This window comes from Candoia aspera, chromosome 1 (genome assembly GCF_035149785.1).
Source record: "Candoia aspera isolate rCanAsp1 chromosome 1, rCanAsp1.hap2, whole genome shotgun sequence".
Classification (NCBI taxonomy): Eukaryota; Metazoa; Chordata; class Lepidosauria; order Squamata; family Boidae; genus Candoia; species Candoia aspera.
The window spans coordinates 275,665,931-275,691,670 of NC_086153.1; the positions used below are offsets into that span (position 1 = coordinate 275,665,931).

General features: G+C 38.5%; 2 protein-coding genes across 5 annotated transcripts in view; one reads left to right on the forward strand and one right to left on the reverse strand.

Moving 5' to 3' along the window:
* Positions 1-1,938: 1,938 nt before the first annotated feature.
* Positions 1,939-25,740, reverse strand: part of ERH (ERH mRNA splicing and mitosis factor) — a 78,393-nt gene continuing 54,591 nt past the window's right edge. The window contains exons 1-4 of one of the 2 annotated variants that reach the window (XM_063289818.1): positions 6,612-6,752; positions 5,686-5,773; positions 5,090-5,210; positions 1,939-2,381 (exon numbers count right to left, since the gene is read on the reverse strand). In XM_063289818.1, coding sequence (XP_063145888.1) covers positions 2,279-2,381; positions 5,090-5,210; positions 5,686-5,773; positions 6,612-6,614 — 315 coding nt within the window. In that variant the 5' untranslated portion in view covers positions 6,615-6,752 and the 3' untranslated portion in view covers positions 1,939-2,278. Of the gene's footprint in view, positions 2,382-5,089; positions 5,211-5,685; positions 5,774-6,611; positions 6,753-25,740 lie in introns of those variants that run through there. The other variant, XM_063289819.1, reaches the window with a different exon arrangement.
* Positions 7,020-24,094, forward strand: SLC39A9 (solute carrier family 39 member 9). Of its 3 annotated transcripts, XM_063289814.1 has the most exons (8): positions 7,022-7,634; positions 10,898-11,006; positions 16,133-16,205; positions 17,009-17,203; positions 19,053-19,121; positions 20,210-20,295; positions 22,363-22,497; positions 22,969-24,094. In XM_063289814.1, the coding sequence occupies exons 2-8, from the start codon at positions 10,980-10,982 to the stop codon at positions 23,197-23,199; spliced, it is 816 nt and encodes a 271-aa protein (XP_063145884.1). In that variant the 5' UTR covers positions 7,022-7,634; positions 10,898-10,979; the 3' UTR covers positions 23,200-24,094. The 3 variants fall into 3 exon arrangements, with proteins under 3 accessions (XP_063145883.1, XP_063145884.1, XP_063145885.1); XM_063289813.1 differs by lacking the exon at positions 16,133-16,205 and having other exon boundaries at positions 7,020-7,634; XM_063289815.1 differs by lacking the exons at positions 7,022-7,634; positions 10,898-11,006; positions 16,133-16,205 and adding an exon at positions 16,520-16,638.

Sequence of the window (25,740 nt, forward strand, 5' to 3'; positions counted from 1 at the left end):
AGTGAGGTTAGCTTCCTCCCTCCTGGACTTCAGAAAACAGTTAAAGACCTGGTTGTGTAACCTGGCTTGGAGTAGGGAGAGGAAGAGCCATCCTTGGGACTGGTTAGTTCCTAGCCCTGCTGGGACTGATCTTACCCCTTTACGGGCTGAATTTGATCTGCCCTTACTTGGATTTTATTGTATTTTATATTTATTATTGGTATTATAATTTTATTGAATTTTAAATTGTTTTTATTGTGAACCACCCAGGGTCCCCCGTGTGGGGGAGATGGGTGGAAATAAAAAAATTATTTATTCATTCATTCAAATTTCTATCACCGCCCATCTCTCCCAAAAAGGGGACTCTAATATGACTGATTGATAAATAAATAGGATATGTATGCAGACAAGGAGTAAATAAAACATAGCCAAGCTATACCTATCTAACCTCCAGCATTCAGAGGAGTGCAATGAGAAGCAGATGGGAACCAGCCAAAACCACCTAATGAGAATTAGACTTTGTGATAATGAAGTGGGTAATGACGTACAGCAATGCTACATATCAGAGGAAACAGAACATCCCAATATAATTGGCTTTTCTTTAAGTTGTTGGAGATATTTCTAGATTAAAAACCAATATACAAATCCAATCAAATCACACTTAAATTGTCAACTGAAGTTGCAATTCCATTTTGCTTGGTTAAAAAGTGTTATATCCTCCATGGTTTATATACTGAATTAAAAACAGACGATCTGTGAGTAGTACTCTACTCACAGAACATGGTACCTGAGAATTGATTTTTTGATTCCCACTCTGCCCCCTGTAAATCTGTCCTGAAAATTTGGGAGATCCTCTGGAATGTGAGAGGCAACAGTGAGGATGGCAAAGAGATTCAGCCGAACAAGATCATCACCAACAATGCTTTGTTCTCTACAAGCAGTAATGTCTACTGACCTTAGTCAAAACCAGATCCTCTCCATTAACTCACATTTTTTTTTAACAATCTGTCATGCTAAGTCTAAAAAAAGAAATCTGCATCACTTATATTGACAATAATTTGACATATTATCACTCCAAGAGCAGCATTTTTCACTTTGGCTTGCTTCCTTTGTATATAATAAAATGTTTTGATACACTCAACAGTTGGTACATGGTCTTTTTTTTTATTTTTGCTTATCTCAATGCATAAACCTTTGGCTCTGGCTAGAATGGGCAATGTCCAAGGGGCAGGGTAGGGACTGTAGGAACCCATCCACTGAAAAGAAGGGCAGAGCCAAAACGTTTTAGCCTTTTTTCATGTTTTTTAAGGTTGAAATTCTCCCCTCTTCCATTCTTACTCCTAAAACTACCTTCACCCCCTGAAATAATTCAGTTATTTGTTTTTGAGAAATTTAAGCTACAGCAGCAGATCTGGGCTGCAAATCTTCAGACAGCTACTGGATGGCAGCAAAGAATTAGAACATTCTTTGCTGCCATCCACCTGGTAGCCCTAGTGTAAGGTGAGGATGGAAGCACTATGACTCCCATAAACTTGCTCCTATCTCCATCTTTAAACCCCATCGAACTGCCAAGCATACGTAAAATCAGCTCCAAAAATACCAATTCTGGATTGCTTTGGAGGGCGGGGGTTAAGAGCAGAGATGGAATCCAGAAGCCTAAAGTCATCCATGCCAATCCTAATTTTTGAAAAGGAGGGGAAAAATTACAATTCCTAAATTTGACCGTTCTGTCACCAAAATTTGGCAGTACAGAATGCTGAGAAGTGATCGATTGCCCATTCCTGGTTTATACTTTAATGTGTTGTGTGAATCTATTCAACAAATTATCAGTATACCAAGAGTTAACATGTGAACTCAGAATCTGGTATGAAGTGGAAAATATATTATGAAAGGGTATTTTTTCTTCAATAAATGGTCTATATTTTATACATAGAGCTTATAAAACCACCACTCAACGTATTTAACTAAAGAGCATTTATTTTATTTTTCACTATGACTTTTCACTGCCTCCAAGTAATACTATTGATCTCCCCCCTCCCCCGAAGGAGCATATATAGCAACGGTGGTGAAGGAGATGTGAATAACCTTGAGAAGCTTGAACAAAATAAACTACGTAAAGTGAAAAATTAAAACTAAACTCCTGTAAAAGACATTTTCTTCTGAAATTGAACAAGTCTTTTACGGTTCTGACTCAGTCCTAATCATAGGTTTATAAGAATGAACAGGAGGACTACAATACAAGACTTTCACTACAGAATGCTGTACACACCTGATGTCCACACCCTCCCTCACTGCCCCATTATTTGCTTGCTTGCTGAGCTTGTCTGCGGAGAAGAACATAGATCTTCTCCTTTATCCAGTCTTTATTGTATGGCTGGTATGTCTGAGTATCAGCACGATAGCTAGTAGGGGAAAAAAAAGGTCAATTAATATTGCTTAATATTGCTTTTTATCACACATTTCTGCAAAACAGTTTTAAACACCAAACAATTCTCTGTATTTCAGTATGTAATAAAACATATAAAACCAACACTTCTACATCTTTTTTTAAATTTAAGCTCTTTGAATTTTATTGTAGACATATACCATTAATATACTATAGTATGTCATGAAAAGTGCAGGACCAGAGGTATCATTTAGCCCTCTATGGCTACAGAGAAAAAATATATTTATTTACTTATTTAAAAGACTTATACAGCTGCCCAATCTTGTAAAACACAACTCTGGGCAGCTCACAACAATAGTATTCCATGCATGCCCTCTGGTGGCTTCCTAAAATCTGAACGCTCAATGATTAATCACAATAACATTAGCTGTCTTTTTAGGGACTATAGGTACTGTTTAATAGTTCTGATCCTACAAAGGGAATGCATTCTGAAGATCCACTGTCACAGCACTGGAGTTGGCAATGTAGTATACTCCCAATAGATTGGTCCATGGTTATGATGATCTTCTAGATAATTAAATAAATGGGTAATGCTGCTTGGAAGTTCAGAATAAAGTACCACCAGTATGTTGATGACACCCAACTCTACTTCTTCACAAGAGAATCCAGTGAGACAATGGAAGTGCTGAACCAATAACAATGGAGAGGTTTGAAAAACTGAAATTCAGTACAGATAAGATGGAAGTACTGCTGCTACATGCTCAACAGACAAAGGAAGTGGAACTTAATTCTTTGTTAATCAGAAAATTCTTACTCGGGGAATGCTGCCTGAACTTGACCTTAATATGGATACTCAAGATAGGTGAGTTTACAGTTTTAGGTTGTTGCTCCTCCAAAAGAGAGATAGCCTTGCTATGGTTACGCATGCTGTTACAGCATGCATGCAGATTATATTATTGTAACTTGTTCCAAACTTTAAATCTGGTTTGGAAACTTCCACTGGTTTAGAGCATGACAGAAATATTAATGGTATACCATTCTGAATATACAATTCATCTATGCACTGGCTTTCAGTGAGCTCCTGGGCTCACACCAATGTACTAGTTGTACATTACAGCACTAAAAAGTAGGACTGTGCAGCAATCTAGACCTGAAAGGGAAAAGGGGATGTACAGATTGCAGGGACACTTGTGTTATACCTGTCAGGAATTCCTTAAAGAAGCTGGGTTTATTTTAAGGAGATTTCAAAAGATTTTAAGGAGATTTGGATTTGTCCTCCAAATCACCGTTTTTCTCTGAAACTGGATTGTTGTACAGCCCTACTAAAAGACTTGTGCAAAGGAATGCCTCCTCTGATGTGCAGCCACCTAAAACCTAGGAACTATTTCAGAGTACTTAGTCCAAATGTCCACACTAGGAGACATGAATATAATGACCAGGTAAAGGACTCTTTCAGTTATGATCTCCATGGGATTCTTTTGCTTTAGCTGATGAAATTGCATCATTTACATCATTCTGAGAAGTCATCCTTTTTTTCTTCTGAAGCCTTTACAACATTTTGCATTGTTATCTTGTACTGGCCACTATTTTTTAACTAGTACATAAAATCCAAAATCTACACCGCCCAAAATCAATTCATTCATAAAGACGTATTACCAGTGAATTAGTACAACATTAAACACTTATGGGTAGATTTCTAAATAGTTCTACTGTTCAAATATTTGTTGCAATTTTTCTTTATACTGAGATTGTTCAAAAAAATAAGAACCATTAACATTTCCATTAGACTACAGTTATAAAGCCTACATAAGGTGAGGGAGGACTCATCACAAATAGCTTTTCTCTCACAGCAGATAGATATACTTCCTAGATTTACTTCTTATCTTCAGTTCACATCAGTTTTTGTTAACTCTTCCTCCATTAACTACTTCCTTTATATCTTATTGTATTCCATGAACTCTTGTTATGTTCTTGGAATTAAGGTTAGTAATCAATTCAATAAACTGGAAATTTCTTCCATCTAAACATTCTTTGGAGAGCCAGTTTAGTGTAGTGGTTAAGGCATCAGGCTAGAAACTGGGAGACTGTGAGTTCCAGTTCTGCTGTAGGCACAAACAAAGCCAGCTGGGTGACTTTGCACCAGTCACTCTCTCTCAGCTCTGGGAATGGGGCAATGACAAACCACGCCCCCGGGGGGGGGGGTAGGACTTGCCAAGAAAACTGCAGGGACTAGTACAGGCAGTCAGTCACCAGGAGTCAAAAGCACCCCGACCCCAAAATTATTTAATTGTCCATTAACCATTGGCAGCAATCACCATTTCCCACTACATGCCAGATATAAACTGTGGAATTCTGGTATTTTGATAATAGTCCCAACCAATTAATACTGAATGCAATTGCTCCAAATCAGGATTTTGAACTACAGTGCCAGCTAATTTCAGGCTTATAGTCAATTATAAACTACCTAAGTATTGGTTCTGTAACGGTAAATAAAAATTAGAGGAGATTTATCTTCTAAGTAACCAAAGCAGTATTGGATAAATTATATTTGCCTCAAGATCACATTACATTCAAAGTAATACATGCATTAAATATCTGTCATATATTAATTGGAGAGGCAGAAGCACAGACTAGCAACGTTACAAATCTAATTGCATATGTGCAAACCAGCATACGCATGACAGTAGAAGTAAAATTGTAAAAGTTAAATTACATGATACTTACACAAGGCAGCTAAGGTCAGCCAAATCATCGATGAAATCAAATAACTGGCTAATATCATATGTAATGGAAGGGCTATTAGGATTCATTCTCTTCAGGTGTTCTTCATACATTTTACAGACTCCTAAAAAGAAAGGATGATGTTCAGCAGTTACATTGCAGAGTTGTGAGGCCTATTTGTCATAGAGTACTTGAATGTTAAGAAACACATCAACAGGCAATCAGAACAGAAGAATGCTAAAGCTAGGAGGTTAACCTTAAAGGCAACAGATTCACTCATTAGGTGGATAAATGTACAAACACAGAATAAAATGCCTTTACAATTTTGTATAAGAACTGTAATAAAAAACTGAGGTGAAGAATGAATAAGATGCTAGATTCTCCATTTCTGAACTTCATTAAACTGTTTACACAATCAAATTTTTCCATATTCCTTTAGTAAGGGGTGGATCAGCTTAACAACATCCAGATGTTGTTGCTTCATTATTCTGCATCACTGACTATACTGCCCAAAGCTGATGGGAATTGGGTTCACAAGATTTGCATGCGACAAACTGCTAGAGCAGGAATAGCCTCATTTAAAGCCAAAAAACATTTACCTTCCATACATTCATTTACAGATTCATAATCTGCGTAAGTCCTGCCTTCAGGTCGTTTGGTAGGCTGAACAAGCAGAATTGTATGAGACTGAAAAGAAAAGACAATATTTATACTTTTAAAGAGTATCAGCAAATATTGCAGAAGTGTTAAAGTCCCATGAAAAATTGTATCTGTCAATCCCAAATACTCTTTTTCCTGTACATAGTATTTTTACATACTGAAAGACCCATGTAAAGTTTTAAGCTGATGCATGCATGCTACAGGAAGACTGAACCCTGCATTTCAGCAACCTGCCTCTGACATGGCTCTAAATCTACTTTTTTCCAGAAAAAATAGAATTTTAAAAATCATTTTAAAGGCCTACTGATTATAATTATACTGTTTCTACTCCTCTTATCGTTTTATCATCAGAATTGCTTTTCGATGATTTCTACAATTCACTTTTTAAATAATTAGAAACCAGATGATGACTGTCTCAATAAATTCCATCTACCTAAAAGGACCATTACTTCTCCGCTCAAGGCGGTCCTTTCCTTTGGTTTGGCAAGTACAAGGAGACAAAAAAAAGTCGTCTTCGAAGGAACTCCACACGGATTTGGACGCGTGGCTGGCATCTTCTCCCGAGTAGCCCTGGGCATCCCGAGGGCGGGTCGGAACTATAGACGTTTCGTACTTCTGGAGATACTGTAGGGTCTCCCGAGAGAGAAAGAGGAAGAGAAGGGGGGTCCCCTTCCCAGAAACGCAAGCAGTTGACCGACCGACCCCCCTTCTCCGTCATGGCCATCTCAGGCCCACCGCAGTGGAGTAACGGGACGAAGCCGTTTACTCACATGGACTGCCTTACTCTCTTGCAAACAATTTCGGCCACCTTTTCATGCCTCAGCCTAAAAACGAGGCCGCTCACGCTTTATCTGCTTTTACTCACCATGGCGACTCGTTCCGTTCAGCTCAGGCGCGAAGCACAAACTCCCAACGACGCCTCTACCACAATGCACCGCGGCCACCGGATATATGGCTCCTAGTATTCCATGCGTTGTAACATCCTCCAGCACTTTGGGTTGAACCATAGAGACGCCGCTGCTTTTGCTCTCGAGTTTCAGAAGATAGAGAGGTCTCAATGCCTGTCCCGCGAGATTTTCCTCCTCCCTCTTTGCAAGAGGCGGAAGTTCTCACCTGGCATCCATCTTTGGTCAGGGTGTCGCTGTTCACAGAATGCACAACAGAGCCTTGGAATTATTATATCTGCCATCTTAAATCGGGCAGGAAGGGGAAGAACAACTAAACTCTTACGTTTCCTTTCAACTGCCAAGTCTCCCGGATATTGAGCAGGGGGAAGGAAGTGGAGGTGGGGCTGCCAGTTGGCCTTTACGGCTCTAGCGGAGGGAGATGGGGATACGGTGGCGGTAGGCGACGGAGGAGCAGGAGCGTTTTCTTCCCGTCTTCTGTTTCCATGGTGTAATTCCTTATTGGCTGAGGGGCGCGCTTGGGTGATGAGGCCTGGTTCGCCTGCCTTCCCTCTGAAGAAAAGGGAACCCGTCGCTTGAGCTGAGTGGAGCCTGGCTGCGGGCAAGGGGAGAAGGGGAGCGCTGTTCTCTCCGGAACGGGGCTTTGAGAGGCGGCCTCTTCGGTGGTTCCCGTGGGTCTCAGTAGGAAAGCAGCTGAGCCCTAACGGCTCGGCCTCTCTTTTTCTGCGTGAAAAGGGGGCGTCCCTCGCTGTCTCGCCCGCTTGTCTGCTGCTACGGAGCGCAGCCAGGTTTTGGCCCATGTGGCTTTATTCGGAGCCGCGAGGGCGAATTCCCTGCTGAACCGAGACAAGCCGCTAAACCGCTGAGCCCAAGAGGAGAAGCCGGCCATGGATGATTTTTTGTCGATTAGCCTGCTCTCTCTAGCAATGCTGATTGGCTGCTATGTGGCGGGGATCATCCCTTTGGCCGTAAATTTTTCCGAGGTAAGGAAGGTTCTGAACACCTGCCATCCAGGTGTGCAAAAGAAAGCGAGTATCGTAGAGCAGGCCTAGCAACGGTGTAACTTTTCACTTTAGAGAACCAATATTGAGATGGAAGTGTTGCAAAGGTCAAATAACAAACAATGGGAAACAAAAATCCTTGTAAATACACTTTGGTATGAGCTACGCAGTTAGGTTAGTGCTTGTTCACCTTAATACTTGTATAGCAGAATTAGGACCCAGGATGAAAGATAAAATGGCAGAAACTAAAGATTGTGTCATATTTGAGATATATTTTGACTACTTAACTGGAGGATTTTCCCCTCTACAATTCTTTCTGCAAAGCCCAGTTTCCTTTTGTCGTGTCAGATATTAATAAGTTCAGTAGCTTTAAAGTTTGAAAGAATCAGTCTTGTTTTTGAAATAAGATATAAGTAATTGTTTTGCTATATGCAAAATACTGAGTTTTCAGATAATTGCCCTATCCTTTTTTCAGTAGACTAAAACTTGAACAAGGAAAACTTATGTGGTTGTTTTTCTCTGCTTCCTTGCATATGTCCATTTAAAAGTGAGTATTAAAAAAGAAATCTATACCCACATTGTATTTATATGAGAGATAGTAAAATATTCTATAGTTTGGAAGAAACACCTTACAATATATTTTAAAAGAACCAGCAAGGCAAAGGCAACTCTGTATATTAATTGCCATTCTACTTAGATTATGCATGTGACCAAAAAACCCCCCAAAAACACCAAGCCAGTGTTATACAAAATTACTCCAATTATACAAATCAGATGTCTGCAAAAATGACAACTTATTTTAATAATGAAAGCCTAATGTTCCATTTACTGCACAATTCAAAAGTAAGCATCAAATCCAGTGAAGCATATGGAATTGTCGCTGAAATAAGGTTTATTTAATAAGCAGCAAGTGCACAATACATACAAAATAGGATTGCTTTAGGATCTTTCTAGCTGAAGTTTTATTGGTAATATTAGTGCATAAATGCACATGTCTAAAAATAACAAAGCATATTGCCAGGTTAAAATAAATAGCATGAGGAGAAAACTTTAGTTACGTTATTTTTCCATCCTGTACAAATAAATACCTTGTCTGTTCACAGGGAAAAAAACACACATGTAAACTTACCTGCACGCTACAAAATTTGGCAAGCTAATTGCCTGGCCAGTTGGCTTATTACGTATAGAATTACTTATTCTTGTAGATGGTTGTATAAAACTAGCGTGTGCTATGTCATTAGTCTGCCTACTTAGAGAAAATAGATTCTTTATTTTCTAAATTATGTGAGAAAAATAATTTTCTAAACTGAAATTGTTGTAAGGATTTGAAAATATTTGTGAAAATCTCAGGATGGTTTAAATCAAGGTGACCTTAAATAGTCAAACAGATCTAAACAAAAATATTAATTTTAAACTGTTTTCTTAACTGCAAATTCCTGTGGTTCCTGAATAAGTATGTACTGTGAGTGCAAGTATAATGACAGTATTGTATGTTGTGATTATAAATATACTGTATTGCTAAATTGCTGAGTTGTGTGTATGTATGAATGTCAGCTCTTCTGCCATTTCTGAAGCCCTGCTGGATCACACTAGCCAGGTGGATTAGATTTCCCATTTTCTTTGCACAGAGATATTTGTTTTTGATTCTGAGTGGTGGGATTATTCATGCTAGTTCTAGGAGGGTGTGGAGAGGGCCCAGTGAAGAAACGAGCTTTAAATTCAACAGATCTTTTGAATCCAAGTCGTACCTTGTGTCTTAATAACTCCCAATTTGGGGCCTATTCCCAAGTATAAAGCTACCAGCAGCAGATTAATGTTCACAGGTACCATAAATGTGCAGAGGCTTCTGAGTGGATGTGAGTGGACTCTCCCACACTCTGCCTGGGAGGATAGTGTTTATCAATAGCTTTTCTATTATTTAGGCACATAATCCAAAACTTTTCTTATAGAATTCTCAGATTTATTTCCCGCCCCCCCCAAAAAACTATATATATGCCATGATAGATATTGGTCACTTGTCAGAGGGCTACAAGTATAGCATATGCATACTTTTGAATGCAGTTCTATTAAATAGAGTATTCAGTAACACTTTTCTAGAATTTCACATAAACAGACAGTACTAATTATTGGAAAAATGGTTTCACACTGATATGGAGAATCCCTGTCCAGTTCTTTGAGTAGTATTTGTACATTTTCAGAGTTAATCAAATATTTATTAAACGTATTTCTATGCTGCCACAATCAAAAGGGACTCTCAGCATGTTGTGAGCAGCTTCAAGTTTTGTAAAGAAAGATGAATACTGGACTATACATGTAAAATAAAAAAACGATAATGTGAACAGTTATAATCACTTACTGTGAAAGCCCCAAATGCATGTGTCACATAGATTTGTATTGCTTAACTTCCTTAATAAAATATAACTCAGGTGTCCTGAGCAAAGTATTCCAATAGTATTTGTTGATATTGTGTGTATTATAATGAAGAATATGTATACTTATTGTAAACCATAGAACCTGGTTTTTGTTACTTTTGATGTTTGCTTAATCTTTAAAGGCTGGGTTTATGTGGCGTTCATATGATCAAATATTTTACTTTGGATTAATTTTTAACAGTATGAGATCTTCTGTCTTTCACAGTTCACAGCTGTACAATACATTAAGCTGACAACATGCTTATATTGTACAAGCTAAAAATCTGTGTTTTATGCATACACAGTCCAGAAATCTCTTGAGTGATTACTTTCTTGAAATTTGTCTTACTGGACTTAGACGAATCAAATGTAAAATATCAGTGTAAAACAACCCTCAATGAGATACCAATTCAGATGTATGTACTTAGAAACAATAAGTTACTGTATCTCTTATTTGTGTAAGTAGACATCCACGTTTCTGTTCTTTGTATTCAGGATGAGGATGATGAAAGGCCTAATTTTTTTGTCTCTGTTGGAATGGAAATGAGACAGGAAGTGCAATACAGTGTGGTTCAAAGGTCTGAGGGCAAAGAGGTCCATGGCCTTTTCCAGCTCCAAGCTAGAGAGGAAAACTGGGCTTAGCAGGGTTAGAGCACCTTGGCTACTCACCACTAACGTAGGCACTGTAGAGGAAGGATGTGGCTGCTTTTCTCCATATATATACACTATGTATGTATGTATGTATGTATGTAATACACATATATCCACACTCATGTACATACAATATTTATCTTTAAATTTCCTTTGATTAATTATTTTGTATTTTATTTTCAGGAAAGATTAAAGCTGGTCACCGTTCTCGGTGCCGGGCTCCTTTGTGGAACTGCCTTGGCTGTCATTGTGCCTGAAGGAGTACATGCACTTTATGAAGATCTTTTGGAGGGTAAGGAAACAACTCTTATTCCAGCACAAAGAATTCTGAATAAAGCTGACCTATTGCTCAGACCATAAATATTGGCTACTATGAAGGAGAGATTTATGTTTTTCCCTCCCCCAGATGAAATGCTTAATGCAGGAGGATTTCATTTTTTTCAAAACAGATAGATTTTACCTCATGGTGCTTTAAAAATTCAATTGTGATATATTGTGATTAAAAGGTAGTATATGAAGCTTAGCTTTTTCTTAGTCCCTTTCTCCAAGGAAATCCTATTTTACAGCCTGGGAGAGGGAGATGGGCCAAAGATCACGCAAAAATCTTAACTGAGGAGTTGACTTGTGTTTCCCCATTTTTAGTCTATCACCACTTTTGCAAAGGTTATATACATATATGAAAGCTTTGTACAGTAATTAGTTCGTTGTATCCTGCTTTTTACACCTAATTGCAACTGTTATGATTTAAAAGGGGTTTATAAATTGAACTCCTGCAGACTATATGATCTAATTTATGTGATGAAATTGTATAACAACTGAACTTTGTATTAAACACAGCTTAGCAGCCTGTAGCTTTCTCTTCCTTATGTTTACAGACATTAGATTATGTTTGGAAAATAACGTAGGAGCTTGAAGGTAATATTTAATAGGTCAGGGGCAGAACTACAGTATTTCTTACTCCCTAGTTCCTTCACTTGTTCTAGCAACCAGATGTAATCGTGGAGAATCTCATGGATTGCAGGAGGCTGAAATAAATAGCATAGAAGAATTTATTTAAAATAAGCAAATGTATGTTAGTTTATATGATTACATACTTTTGATTCTAACATAGGCAATTTGGTAGTGCAGTCCAGCTTTATAAAGAATCTCAATACTTTTAAAAAAATCATAATACTTAAATCTTTCTACCCATATATCTTAGAGAAGGATCAGCATGATATGACATACTCCAGACTTATCCTTCTTGGATAACTGCATATGACGTACTAGCTTCAATTTCTGTATTTTACCCAATTCTTGCAATGTTGGACAATTCTTACATCAAGATGTCTGTTGTTGTGAGGAAAATAGGAGGAAGGAGGAGTATTAGTATGTTTGCCTCCTTGAGTTGTATATGAAAAAAGGTGGGATAAAAATCTAAAACAAAACCACCTTATAGTACAGCAAATGGCTGGGCCTTATGTATATTAAAGTGAAGCCTTTAATAATGTATTGCCTCTTTGAAAGCTTTTTCATGTTGATTTGAGAGGGACAGAACAGGGTGCTGATAGGCATTAAAAAACTGAAATATAGGTTTGGTGGAACCTGGATAAGCAGGAAATTAGAGTTTCTCAGTGGTGGGATAGCAGATTATTTTGGCCACAGAAATCTTTATGTAGGCTTATTATGAAGGCCCCAATTCTCATGGCCTACTGGAAGCAAGTGAAAAACATGGCTCTGCTAGAGGGCTTTGGGGTTTAACTGTATTAGCAATAACATTTCTTACAGTTTTATAGTGTTTTAGCTTGTATTTTTGTTAGTGTTTTAATCATTTGATTCTGTACCTTCTTTCTGATAAGTATATTCTGTAAGGTGCCTAGAGTCCATCTGATCTCAGGTGTTCAGATAAAGTTCATAGAGAAATACTGCTTGGATTTTTTAAAAAACAAAAAATGAGTAACAACGTAAAATTTTGGGTACTTATATTGTTTTCATTTGTAAAATAGCTGAAGGGATTTATCAAACCATCCCAAATTATTTTCCTTACTTTTTCCCTCTGTACCCTATCAGCAGACTATATTCTCCCTTCCTTCACCACCTCCATAAAATTCCAGTATTACTTGCTTTTCACGGGGGTGGGGTGGGTTGGTACCTTCAAATCAATTTTTGACTCCTGGTGACTGCCTGTTTTTCACAAGTGGTTTGCCACTGCCTCCTTTCTAGGGCTGAGGGAGAGTGACTGGCCCAAGGCCATCCAGCTGCTTTGTGCTTAAGCGGGGACTAGAACTCCTGGTCTCCCAGTTTCTAGCCCGGTGCCTTAACCACCACACCATACTGGCTCCCTTACTGGCTATTATTCCCTGTTAGTAATGACCTCTGTTCAAAACCTTTCTTCAAACATTACAGGACTGTTAAACAGTATTTACTAATTTGGGGGATGGGGCAAAGGTTATTTCTTCAAACCTATTATTTGATGACATACCTTGAAGCCTTTTTAGCATCCTGAACTACATCCTTATCCTTAACGCATGGTTTCGGATACGCTGACAATTCAGTGAGTGAGAGGCAGCAATAGTTGAGAAAAGGGAATTGTCTTTGTATCATCTTAGTTTGGTAATATTTGCTTTTGTCTGCAAAAATTAATAACCTCGGTTACCATAAACCACATATGCAATCTTTTCTCAAAGATATTGAGAAAAGTCTGAATTCCATTGTTAATATAATGTGGATACATGGAATGCATCTCAAAACAATAATTCAAGAGATACAAGCATCTAAATAGCAATCAGAGTATTGCAGCCTGTCAAAAAAGAGAAGACCCTCCCTTCTCCATGGTTATTTCTTTTGTTCTGATAACCCCTGTATCAAATAGATTGCTAGGGAAGAGCTGGATTTGCCTGGAGGATAATAATCTGGGGCCATCCAAAGAACCAGATGCAGTAGCTATCTTGATGGCTGCTTCTGAAGGGGTGGAGAAAACACAAATACACAATTAAGAGTTTCTTTCCTACACTTGAAAAGAGTTCAGTGGATTAGTAGGATTAGGTTCCTCAATTCATGGTCCAGTGACATGAAAAAAGAAAACATGAGCAAATGCTACTTATGCATTCGTGTAATTTAATAGGCCAGCCTGTTTACTCTATACTTTATAATGAACATTTCTCCGAATTTTGAATGATGTTATGCATTTTAATAAAGTTTTAAATTTGAAGTTAAATAGAGGCACTCTGGTTCGTATATTTGAAGATGGAGTGTAACTGAGACTAGATTGTCAAGATCACTACAGCAGCCATGCAAAATGGCCATGTATAGTGGCTGATGCACAATGTGATACCTGAGGATAGTGGCCATTTCAAAGCATGTTTCTAGTATTCATGATTATTGCAAAGAAACTCTGTATTTCTTATGTTTCTTATTATTATATCTAAAAAAAAAAGTGGGCTTTTGTTATTCAGTACCATAATTGTTCAGTTAGCCATATGGGAAGTGCAGTCCTGTCAAAAAGTAAGTACACGCCATTGAAATCTTTTAACTTTTTCAACATATTTCAACATACAGATATTTGATCTTCATTTCAACATTATTGATAAAGGGGATGTAATATAACAAATATGCACCGTTTACATTTTGTGGTCCATTGTTTAATTTAAATAAATATAAATGCAAATTTTGCATGTGGAAAAATAAGTACAGCTATATAAAAAAAAATTCTTTTTTATCATATGTGGACATAAGGTAAAAGTAAAGGTAAAGGTTTCCCTTGACATTAAGTCCAGTCGTGTCCGACTCTAGGGGCTGGTGCTCATCTCCGTGTCAAAGCCGAAGAGCCGGCGTTTGTCCATAGACACTTCCGTGGTCATGTGGCCGGCATGACTAAACGGAATGCCGTTACCTGCCTGCCGAAGCAGTACCTATTAATCTACTCACATTTGCATGTTTCATTCAAACAGTATATAAAGATAGAGGTGGTGTAATTGAACAAAAAAAGCTATGCAAAATTGACTTTGGAATCATTTATTTAACAGATATGCCATTTCCTTCTGTAGAAAAAATAAGTACACTCTTGGCTCTAATACCAGATATTGCCCCCTTTGGCAGAAACAGTCTCAAGTACACATTTCCTATAACTGTCTGTCAGTCTCTGATCAACTGGGAAGAACTTTTCCCACTCCTCCATGCAGAATTTTTCCAGCTGTGCAATGTTTGAGGGGTTTCTTGCACACACAGCCCGTTTCAGATCATCCCACAGCATCTCAATGGGATTTAGATCCGGGCTTTAACTTGGTCATTCGAGAACCCTCCATTGCTTTTTTTTTTCCCAGCCATTCCTTGGTGGATTTACTGGAATGTATAGGGTCATTGTCATGTTGCAAGGTCCACTTTCAGTTGAGCTTCAATTTTCTGAGAGATGGTCTCATTATCCTCAAGCACCCCCTGGTATAATGAAGTATTCTTAGTGGATTCTGTGATGGTGAGCTGCCCAGGCCCTGATGCAGCAAAGCAGCCCCAAACATTTCCACCACCATGCTTTACAGTTGGTATCAGGTTCTTCTGGTGAAATGCTGTCTTTGGTTTTTTCCAAACATGTCTCCTGGTACCATGGCAAATAACTATATCTTTGCCTTGTCTGTCCAGAGCACAATGTTCCAGAAGTTTTGGTCTTTGTTTAGGCATTCATGAGCAAATTTTAGTCTTGCCTTGATGTTCTTTCTGGACAGCAAAGGTTTCCTTCTGGCACACCTCCCATGTAGGTCACATGATGAAATTTTAGGGTTCTTAGAGACTTCTTTCAGCAAGTTATGCATTTGTGTAATTTAATAGGCCAGCAAATTTCCCTGCTTACTCTATACTTTGTAATGAACATTTCTCTGAATTTTGAATGATGTTATGCATTTAATTCTGTAAGCCACCCGGAGTCACTGTGTGTGAGTTGGGCGGCCTTATAAATCTACTAACTAACTAACTAACTAACTTGCATTCTGGTCTCAGGCTGAACTTGCTGGGACAGTCTGGCCTGGGCAAGTTGGCAGTTGTTTGAAATCTTCTCAGCTTTCAGATGATCTTCCGAACAATGGAATGATTGATGTCCAATAGTTTGGAAATCTTTTTAAATCCCTTCCCAGACTCATAGACCTCTATAACCTTCTTTCTGAAGGCCTCAGGGAGCTCTTTTGATCCAGGCATGGTGATACTACACATTTCAGCAACAACGAGCAAATCAAACTAAATGTCTGAGATTTCAATAAGACAGGTTCCTCCCAGATCCTCTCTAGCAATGTTCTAATCATTTGTACCTTATCTAGTGCACCTAGTCCCAATTTTAGTATTTTTTAAAACTGAACTTTATTAAATTTTCAATATAAAAAGATAAAAGCTAACATTGGAAAGAATTTCTGTGATTAAGATGAATGTTTTACCTAAGTGTTATTTTTGTTTCAGACAATACCTGTTTTGACAACTGATGTACCATTTAAACAATGGCAGAAAGATATTTCAAAATTTGTGTGGCAAGGTAAAAAACCAAGAATTAAGTACAAAGTGCTACAAGATGCTAAAGAAAGAGGAGATTTAGGTTTACCAGATTTGAAGTTGTATTTTGCAGCTTGTTGCTTAGTATGGATGAAAGATTGGCTGACTTTGAGAAACAGGAGGTTATTGGAATTAGAAGGGCATATTTGAGATTTGGATGGCATTGCTAATTTTAGGTATTTGAAGTAGTGATAAATGTAGGGATGTAGTTACATTTTCCACCTGCATTCACTGCTGGCTTCCCACAAATATCAAAATGGTGATATCTGTATATTATATCCTCTTTATCAATATTGTTGAAATGAAGATCAAATGTCTGTGTACTGAAAAAGGAGAAGATTTCAATGGGATGTACTTACTTTTTCACATGACTGTGGATTCATCTGAACCATAAAATATTCTGCCAAAAATGGAAAGTGAGTACACTAAAAATAAGGCTTCCACTAGGCACTGGAGACATTTTTCCCAAAATGCTTATTACTAGACTTTAGGAATTCAGATTCCTGTCTGCTTGTTTTGTCTGCAGATGTACCCTTTTGCTTTTATTCAGTTATTTGCATTTAAAACAAATGTCAAGGTGTGTTGCATTGAGATCATGTTAATTAAAATAGGTTTCTGATCAATATAAAATAAACCTTACTCTAAAAATATTACAAGATCTGAAAACTGAGCAGTCACTTTTAAAATTAAAAATGCCCTGAAGCACATTTTGATTTGGCCTTTAATGTATTAGGCATTGAGACTTCTGCGACTCTAATTTCAGTTGTTCTTTTTGGTTTCCTTCAGCAAAGCACCACCCAGTCAGTGAGAGTCAAAAGGTGATTGAATCTGAGAAAGCAGATGTTCCAGAGGTGCATGATCATAACCACAGCCACGACCATTCAAGATTACATGCTTACATTGGTGTTTCCCTTGTTCTTGGCTTTGTCTTTATGCTGCTGGTAGATCAGATTGGCAATTCTCATGTCCACCCTGCAGATGGTAAGTCAAGCTTTTCCTAATAGACAACCAAACTGAGAACAATTACTCAGAAATATTCAAATAACTGAATAGCTGCTGTATATGATGTAGTGTATATTAGAAAGGATGGGGTGGATGGGTGGATTTGAAGCAAAATTAACATCATTCGCAGCCTTAAAATTTTGCAACATTTGCTCAAAAGTTCACACTCTCAGTGGTGAAGGAAAGCAAGTGGTGCACGGTGGTCTTCCCTTAATAACTCTGATGGGGATGGGAATTTCCATCACCCAGCGATGCAGTCATCAGGCAAAACATCACATGTTTGCACTGCTTAGCAATGGCAGTTTCAGTAGTCCTGGTTGTGGTCTTTAGGCCAGGACCTCATACTTGTCCTGCCCTGCTGTGCTTGCCTCCACTTCAACTCCCCCTGTCTGCCTATTCCCCCCCCCCCCCATCTCTACCCTTTTGGGTGCCCTGCACTCCGCTGGCCTTGCGGGGTTGGGCGTGCCTCAGCAGTGGGAGGAAGAAGTCTGCAAAGGGTGGCAGGGGGTGGTGGAGGCCAAGGAAGTGGGGGTGCCAGGTGGGGCGCAGGGGGGCAGGGGCAGCAGAAGGCAAGGTGGCCAAAGGGGCAGAGATGGGGGTGAGATAGGGAGGTGGGGGGAGTTGAAGTCCACCTTGCAGTTGTAAATGCAGGCTGGCTGCCGAGCGCCCAAATTTTGATCACAGGACCATGGCGGTGCTGCGAGGTCTGTAACTTCGAGGACCAGCCAGGACTACCATTCCTTCAGCACCATTGTAACTTGGAACAAGTCACTGAACAAATGGTCATTAAGCAAGGACTACCTGTACTCAAAGGACTTTAAATAGGATCTTTAGAGATTTTTTTTAAAAATGAAGTAGTAAACTTCTAGTTTTAAATGAAACTTACTAAATGCATGAGGAATTTTTTTTTGAGTAAATAAACCTTTAACACATTACACAAACTAGTACCTTGATGGCTCAATTCACTGTTAGTAGTATTGAGATTTCTACTATAAAACAAAGTGGCAGAAAGTGTTCATTCATCATATTTTAACCAGAAATACTTGAGGATTGAATGCACTGTGCTTAGTTCTGTGCAAGTACCTGTAGAGGTATGTCTTCTACACCAACTGTTTTGTCACAAAAAACAGAGTCTGTACCTCCAGTAAATTGGTTTAACCCATAACTAACCTGCAAATCATAGTTATATTCTACTTGGCAGAAACTAATAATATTTCTCTTGAATTGATTAGTTAAATCGTTGCTAAATCACGTACAGGTGATTTGGAGGCCATGCTTTTCTGACTGCTCCAGCCAACAGCTGCATTTCAAAGCTCCAGTATGGCATTTTCACTGCTTAATTGTGACTAAGTGTGAATGTTAAACAGTATCCTTCAAAAAGATTCAATTTCATAGAATATTCCATCCCATTAATTGGAAAGGATTCAAAGGCACTGATATAATAGCTATAGTTTAGTTTGGTGAAAAGTTGTTATTTTTTTATCCTGCCTTTTATTCATACACACACACACACGTATGTGTGTAATATATGTGTGTGTGTGTGTGTCAGCTCAAGGCAGCGAACATACCTAATACTCCTGCCTTCTATTTTTCCCACAACAACAACCCTGTGAGGTGGGTTGGGCTGAGAGAGAGGGACTGGCCCAAGGTCACCCAGCCGGCTTTCATCCCTAAGGGAGGCCTAGAACTCACAGTCGCCTGGTTTCTAGGCCAGCACCTTAACCACTAGACCAAACCAGCTCTAAGTTCTGTAATATTTCTTCTTTTAGGTTTCTCTTTCTACTCTCTTGTTTGTATCACTTTGGCTAAGGTTTCTTAATTATTTCAGACCCAGAAGCAGCAAGGTCGGGCAATTCCAAAATTACTACTACACTAGGACTAGTTGTCCACGCAGCAGGTAGGTTAATTTTGTTGGTGGTTATGTTTTTTTAAAAAATGCCAGACATACTCAAGTTATGTGAGTTAGTGTTAAGCCGTAATTGCATGACATCATCCCGGTAGTTACAGCTGCTATGTTTCTGCAAAGCCATTAAAATGTAAAGTTAAAAAAATACTTATTTTGTGTTTTTACAGTTGTTTGTAGCATGTTATAATACGAATTACTGTTCCTGTCTTGTTTCTGTACTGTACTTAGCTATAGGTGCATGATAAATGAATTTACTACTGCTACTTTATACGCTAGTTTTAAACACCATACCAATATATCTGAACTCCTAGATCCTAATCCCCTGCCCTCCAACAGATTCCCTTTTCAACTTCTAGAATGAGTCTTTTGAAAAGAATTTTAAATCCTCAATTAGTTAATGTAAAGGAAAATTGACAGTTAATATATCTAGGCTGGATGATGAATCTGCAGATAATTTAAGAAATAAATGTATTTAATGTAAGTTTATTTCTTCATAATGTTGATTTATAAAGCTACCCCAACTCAAAACTGACTCGGGGAGGTGAACAATTGCCACATGTGAGGTAACCAAGGCAGGAATGACTGTGGCAAAGGACTCCCAGTCCAGGAAAGGGCATAGTTGGTACACCAGATGAATATGCGCAAAGGCCCTCCTGGCCACAGCTGCTGCCTGCTCATTGATAGGAACTGTGAGCCCAGGATGACTTCCCAATTGTCCACCGCCTCTGAATGGGGAAATACAACCCAATTCAGAATCAGAGATGGGAGGTCACTGGGACTAGAAGAATCAAAAATATAGGAACAAAACATATACTTAGAACAATATTGTAAAAGACTAAGCAGAGTTATTGGCGGTTTCACTGCCTGGAAGACCGTGTATCCGTTCTTGATTCAAAACTTTTGCCATGGATCTACTCTCAAAACATAAATACTAAAACCATCATCAGGAATGGAAGAGCAGGTTAAGATAAGGGAATTATGTGACAGACTCATTCTTGTATAATTTAGCTCCGGTAAGTCTTTGATCAATGGATGGATTCACTCTTGTGTGGCTTGTTTTTCCTTCCTCCCCCATTAAGCTGATGGTGTTGCTTTGGGTGCAGCTGCTTCTACATCTCAGACTAGTGTCCAGCTAATAGTGTTTGTGGCAATTATGCTGCATAAGGTAAGCTTTGAGCATGAACCTTTTCTTTGCTGCATGCATCAGTGAAATGGTATTTGCTACTGGGAGTCACAGACTTCAGCCAAGGGCAAAGCTGTCTTTAAGAAAATACCCCTGTGCTTTTTAAAGCACTTCAATTTGTTTTATATTTAGGATTGTATCTCGAAGTAGAGATACGCAGTTACATGTTGTCTATGTGGGAGTTTTCTGCTGCCCCAGTAATGACTTGTAGTAAGTAGCTGTGCTTCTCTCCTGAATTTAATATACTTATAACATACTTTACATACAATTAATTTTCATCAGAATCACATAGATCTTACGTAGGAAATGGTAGCTAATTCTGAACCATTATTGGGCCTGAAGCTATGCTACACTTTATCTTTTGGATTTCTTGTTATAGTAACAGGGCTAGGCAATCCGTTTGGTTTTCCAGAGTTACATTCTCGTCTTTGTGCCCTCTAGTGGCAGGCACGGTTGTAGGATTCTGCATAGTGCACTGATGCTCCTGAAATCAGGTTGGTACTGTTCAGGCACCAACAGGAAGTCTCTGCACATGGAAGATAATCCTGAGGCGTGTCTAATCGGAGCTTGCAGATGCTTTGACCTCAAACCATTCTGAATTTGGAACACTTTGTTTGTTGCAAATTTTTGAAGCAGTCCATTTTGCATCTGAAACTAAGTGTTCTGAATTCACTGATACTCAAAACATTTTGAACAACCTTAATGCTTAAATATAGGTAGTCCTCGCTTACTGGCCACTCGTTCAGTGACTGTTTGAAGTTACAGCGGCACTGAATAAGGAGACTTATGACTGGTCCTCAAAGTTGTGGCTGTTGCAGCACCCCCACGGTCACGTGATTGCGATTCAGGCACTTGGCAACCAGCACACATTTACAACGGTCGCAGTGTCTCATGGTCACATGATTGCCATTTGTGATCTTCATAGCTGGCTTCTGACAAGCAAAGTCAGTGGGGAAGCTGGCAGGAAGTCACAAGTCATTGTCACATGACACTGCGCTTAACAACCACAGATGATTTGCTTCACAACCGCAGCCAGAACTGATGTTGTAAGTCGGTGTGGTCATGCAATGTTTCACTTTACTACCACTTAGCGATGGAGTTGCCATTCCCAATTGCCATTGGTAAGTGAGGACTACCTGCATTAAAAATCATTATATAGCTCCCTACCCTAAAGAAAGGAAAACTGTTCATGTATGTTTTTTCATGGTGATGTAATAGGGAAGAAAAAGACTGGTGGGCATGGAGCTGAAGCAAAGAAAAACATGTAACATGGAATAGGAGACAAAAATTCCAAGTTTGAGAAGAAGTGATATGTTACTTCTAAAGTCTCTCTCCCCTCCCATCTGATTTTTCATCTTTCCTCCTCAGTAGCCTGAAAATGGGTTCACCATGTTTTCTCTCATTTTCTTGGTTCAAGTTTCTTAGCCAGCCAGTTCAGCAGTGTACTGTGCATTTGCCCTACTGTTTTTGTTTTGTTTTGTTAAAAAACAGGAAGGGAATCGTGAAGGATTCATAAATCTAGGAATCTCAAACAGGGATAGGGACTAGAAATTTGAGAGCATGTAGTGGATATTTTCCGAAAATGGCTGCCATAGAGATTGTATTTTCCCAACATGACTGCCATGGTGAATGTGTCTAATCACAAAATTACAAGAAGGCAAATTAATAAAGTTGCTACCCACCATCCTCTCTAGCTCTCCAGGATGCTTTCTACCACAAAAATCTGCATATATTTTAGTAAGTATTGTTTTTCTCAATTTTATAGTGGTATAAAGAAAAAGGAAACGTGTTTTGTAATACCAGAAGTGTGCCATCTTCCCCATTAGCTACAATGAGCTAGTCGCAACTCTCAATTGTTGATATATACATCTCGCATTGAGGAAGTGCTATACTCTTGATACATTATACTCAACCACCAGAAGACCTAAGGAAGGGCTCAGTAGTGTGCTACTAGCATTTGGTCTGACTAAACATTCCATTTTGCAAATGAAGGGAGTGCAACTTTATTTATACTTCAGCATTAAATGTTTCATTGCTTTTACGTTATAGGCACCTGCTGCTTTTGGGCTTGTCTCTTTTCTTATGCATGCCGGTCTTGAACGGAATCGAATCAGGAAGCACTTGCTGGTTTTTGCACTAGCAGCACCTGTTTTGTCAATGGTGACTTACTTGGGACTAAGCAAGGTAAAACAGCTGGGGAACATGAAAAGTTTTAAATAATCACTTAACTCACATTAATCATATTTACCAGCCAGTTGTTGGGGAATTAATTTTGCAGATGCTCACATATTTGCTATTTCCTTTAATAGAGCATTTTTGCTAGATTTTGGATTGTTGTGTTGTGAGTGAAAGTAGTGCATTCAAAATGCAGTCAATTGGTCTTGTGTTGACCTTTTTTTTACTAACATCAAATTATGGGTATTATGTAAGTCATCTGTCAGCATCTGGGTTTTTTGCACTGACAAGTGCTTACTGAGTAAATTTCCACTGGTAATAGAGGATGTTAGATCTCCAGAACATTAGTTTTCTTTTGAGGTAAGGTATAATACTTTCCAAAGATGATTTTGCAGTTTCAATAGAGTAGCAATTGAAGTGTAATTTAAAGAAGGAGGAGCTTTGTATTTTATCTGCATTTTGCCTCTTTTTGTTTTACAGAGCAGTAAACAGGCACTTTCAGAAGTCAATGCCACTGGAGTTGCCATGCTGTTCTCTGCTGGGACTTTTCTGTATGTTGCCACAGTTCATGTTCTTCCTGAAGTGGGTGGAATGGGACATAGCCATAAGCCTGAATCTGCTGGAGGCAAAGGACTCAGCCGCCTGGAGGTGGCTGCATTGGTTCTGGGTTGCTTGATTCCTCTGATTTTATCTATTGGACACCAACATTAAAACTTGGAACACCAGCATTTTCCCCCTCAATCTGGTACAAGCAGCAGTCAGTTGCTTTTTTATCGCTGTCTCTCTTGTCCTGTTAACCACCCGTCCTGTTAAGGAGTTGGAGAGGATCATCATTGCAACAAGAAAACTGTGGGAAAACTCAATATAAGAGAGAGATAGCACTCTTTGATGACTAGTTATAAATCCTACATAATTTTCCTTTTCTGAAGATATTTTAATTATGACTTCCTACCTATTCTCAGGGAAGCTGGAACTTGGATATTATCTGGGATGATCCTTGCAATTCATCATGAAATCGTAATCCAAGTATTCTGTATGTCAGCATTCAGAGCTGATCTCTTGACATTCTGATGCTGCCTTCTAACGTGGGAAGATTGTTCACATCTTCCAAATGTTCATGCGTTAATAATGGCAAGGGTTGTCTTAGAAGGAGGCATCTGGTGAAGAAATATTTGTGAGGATGAAGCTGTAGGCAAAGTTTGTATTAGATAAAGCAGGCTGATAGGATTCTTGCATTGAATTACTATGGAAACATTTGTTTTGTCCCTTGATTTTAACAGACTATACAGTGCAGGGGGAGAGCCACGTTCAGCAGGAGGTTAGGTTGTTCTGAGCTCTAAGTAGGCATTTATTGAAATGGATGCTAGTTTATTTACAAAAAAATGTTTCTTTTCAAATAGAATAACAAAGCCCTGGTCAGCAGACATCAACCTCAAAAGCTGAAACTTTTAATACTTCCTGATGTTACTACCAAAAATCATTCCAGGTTGTGAGCTTGTATGGAATTGAACGTCTGAAGCCTGTTAAAACTGGGTATTAATACATCTCTAGAACACAATTCTGCAAATCATAGTGTTTCTTTTTCAAAGAGGTATCTGTAATTCTGGGGGAAAAAAATGGAAAAGCCATTCGTTTAAAAATAAAACATTTAAAAATATGTGTTCATTACTAGTGCACAATTTTGCATATGCTTTAAATTTTCAGTTACATTGTCAAAAGTCTTTCATTAATAGTTAAGATTTTATTTGTGAACAAGATAAATGTGTGGGTTAAATGGTTTTTACAGGACTGGTTAATTCAGTGGATAAATCTGTTCCTTTCTTCAGCATCTTTTACGGTCCAGTAATTAATGGAACTTCTTTTCCTTGCCTTGCTCAAATCTTATATTTCGTTGGCAGTGGTTGTTAAGATTGTTCGGGATGGTTATGCTTTAACTGGCAGTTCCTACTCACTGAGAAGTTACTGGTTGTGCAGCAATAGGCAGTATCAGTTTTTCATTAAGAATCTTGCCTTTTATAGAGGGCATACTGTTAGAGCCGGAAAAGAATTCACATGAAGTAATATAAACGTGATCGTTCCTAAGGGTTTTTTAAACCTAATACTCAACAGACCTATCCACTGCTATCCTTTCTAACCTGTGTATATCAGCTACATGAATTTATATCATCAGTAGTTTGGATAAATCACCTGTGCTAGTGTGGGTCAAGCATCGTAAAAGGGTGTTATCAAATGCCTAGTGCATCACGAATGGTATCTGCCAGCTGTGGTTGATCTGTAAGAAAGCATTTAAACCTTTCAAAGATTACGGTTTTATAAGAATTCTTTTCTGTGCTACAGAGTAGAAACACACCTGTCAAAACATGGGGTAAAGAAAACAGGAGTACTATTTGATATATGAACTGGGGTGGTTAATGTGCCTGTCACATTTGCATACTTAATGATTGAAAATAAAGTCATGAAATGCCAAGTTTCCATTGCTGAGAAAAATGACGAGAATGTCTATTCTTGAACTAGCAAGTTGGGAAATAATGGCAAAATGAGAACTCACCAAAATTGATTGAGATGTCATTAATATAGAAATATTTGGAAGAATTGGGATTCTGGGATTTAATTTGGGGGTTAAACCACACATTTTTAAAAATCATTTTTAACTGTTGTATGTAACTGAGAGAGCACTTCAGGAATTCTCCTCTAAGCCAGACTCAGCTTTAGGTGCTCACTGCTCCTCACAAAGCTTAGTTGGAAGCTGCCTGAACTAAATCAAATTTATGAAAGCAAGTTGGTTAATTCTATCTTCCCTATTTCATTAACCTGGGCCCAGTGTCTTGAACTAGATTATTATCTGTGATTTGTAAGGCAGTGAACAGGCTTACTGTGTGATATGTATTATACAGTAAACATGAAAGAAGTCACAAGGCAGTACAGGAAATGCTTGTGGGGCTGATTTGCTCCTGTTGGGAACAAAGGTGCCTTGAGTGCTTTGTCAGTACTGAATTGCTGGCTGTTGTTGTAGAAGTGGTGAGCTATGAGAAGGGAATTTCTAGATTATGAAAGAAATTCTGTAGCAGAATTCCAGAAATCTGATCTCTTGTAATACTGAGAATCCCAGTTTTGAGGGATCTTCTGGATTTGAGCAAATGGATTTTGACTTTGCCCAGATTTTAAAAATCAATGCAAAATCATTGCTTTTTGTAGTCTAATTCTACTTTTCTTGACACTTATTACTAATCACATACGAATTGTAATCTGAGC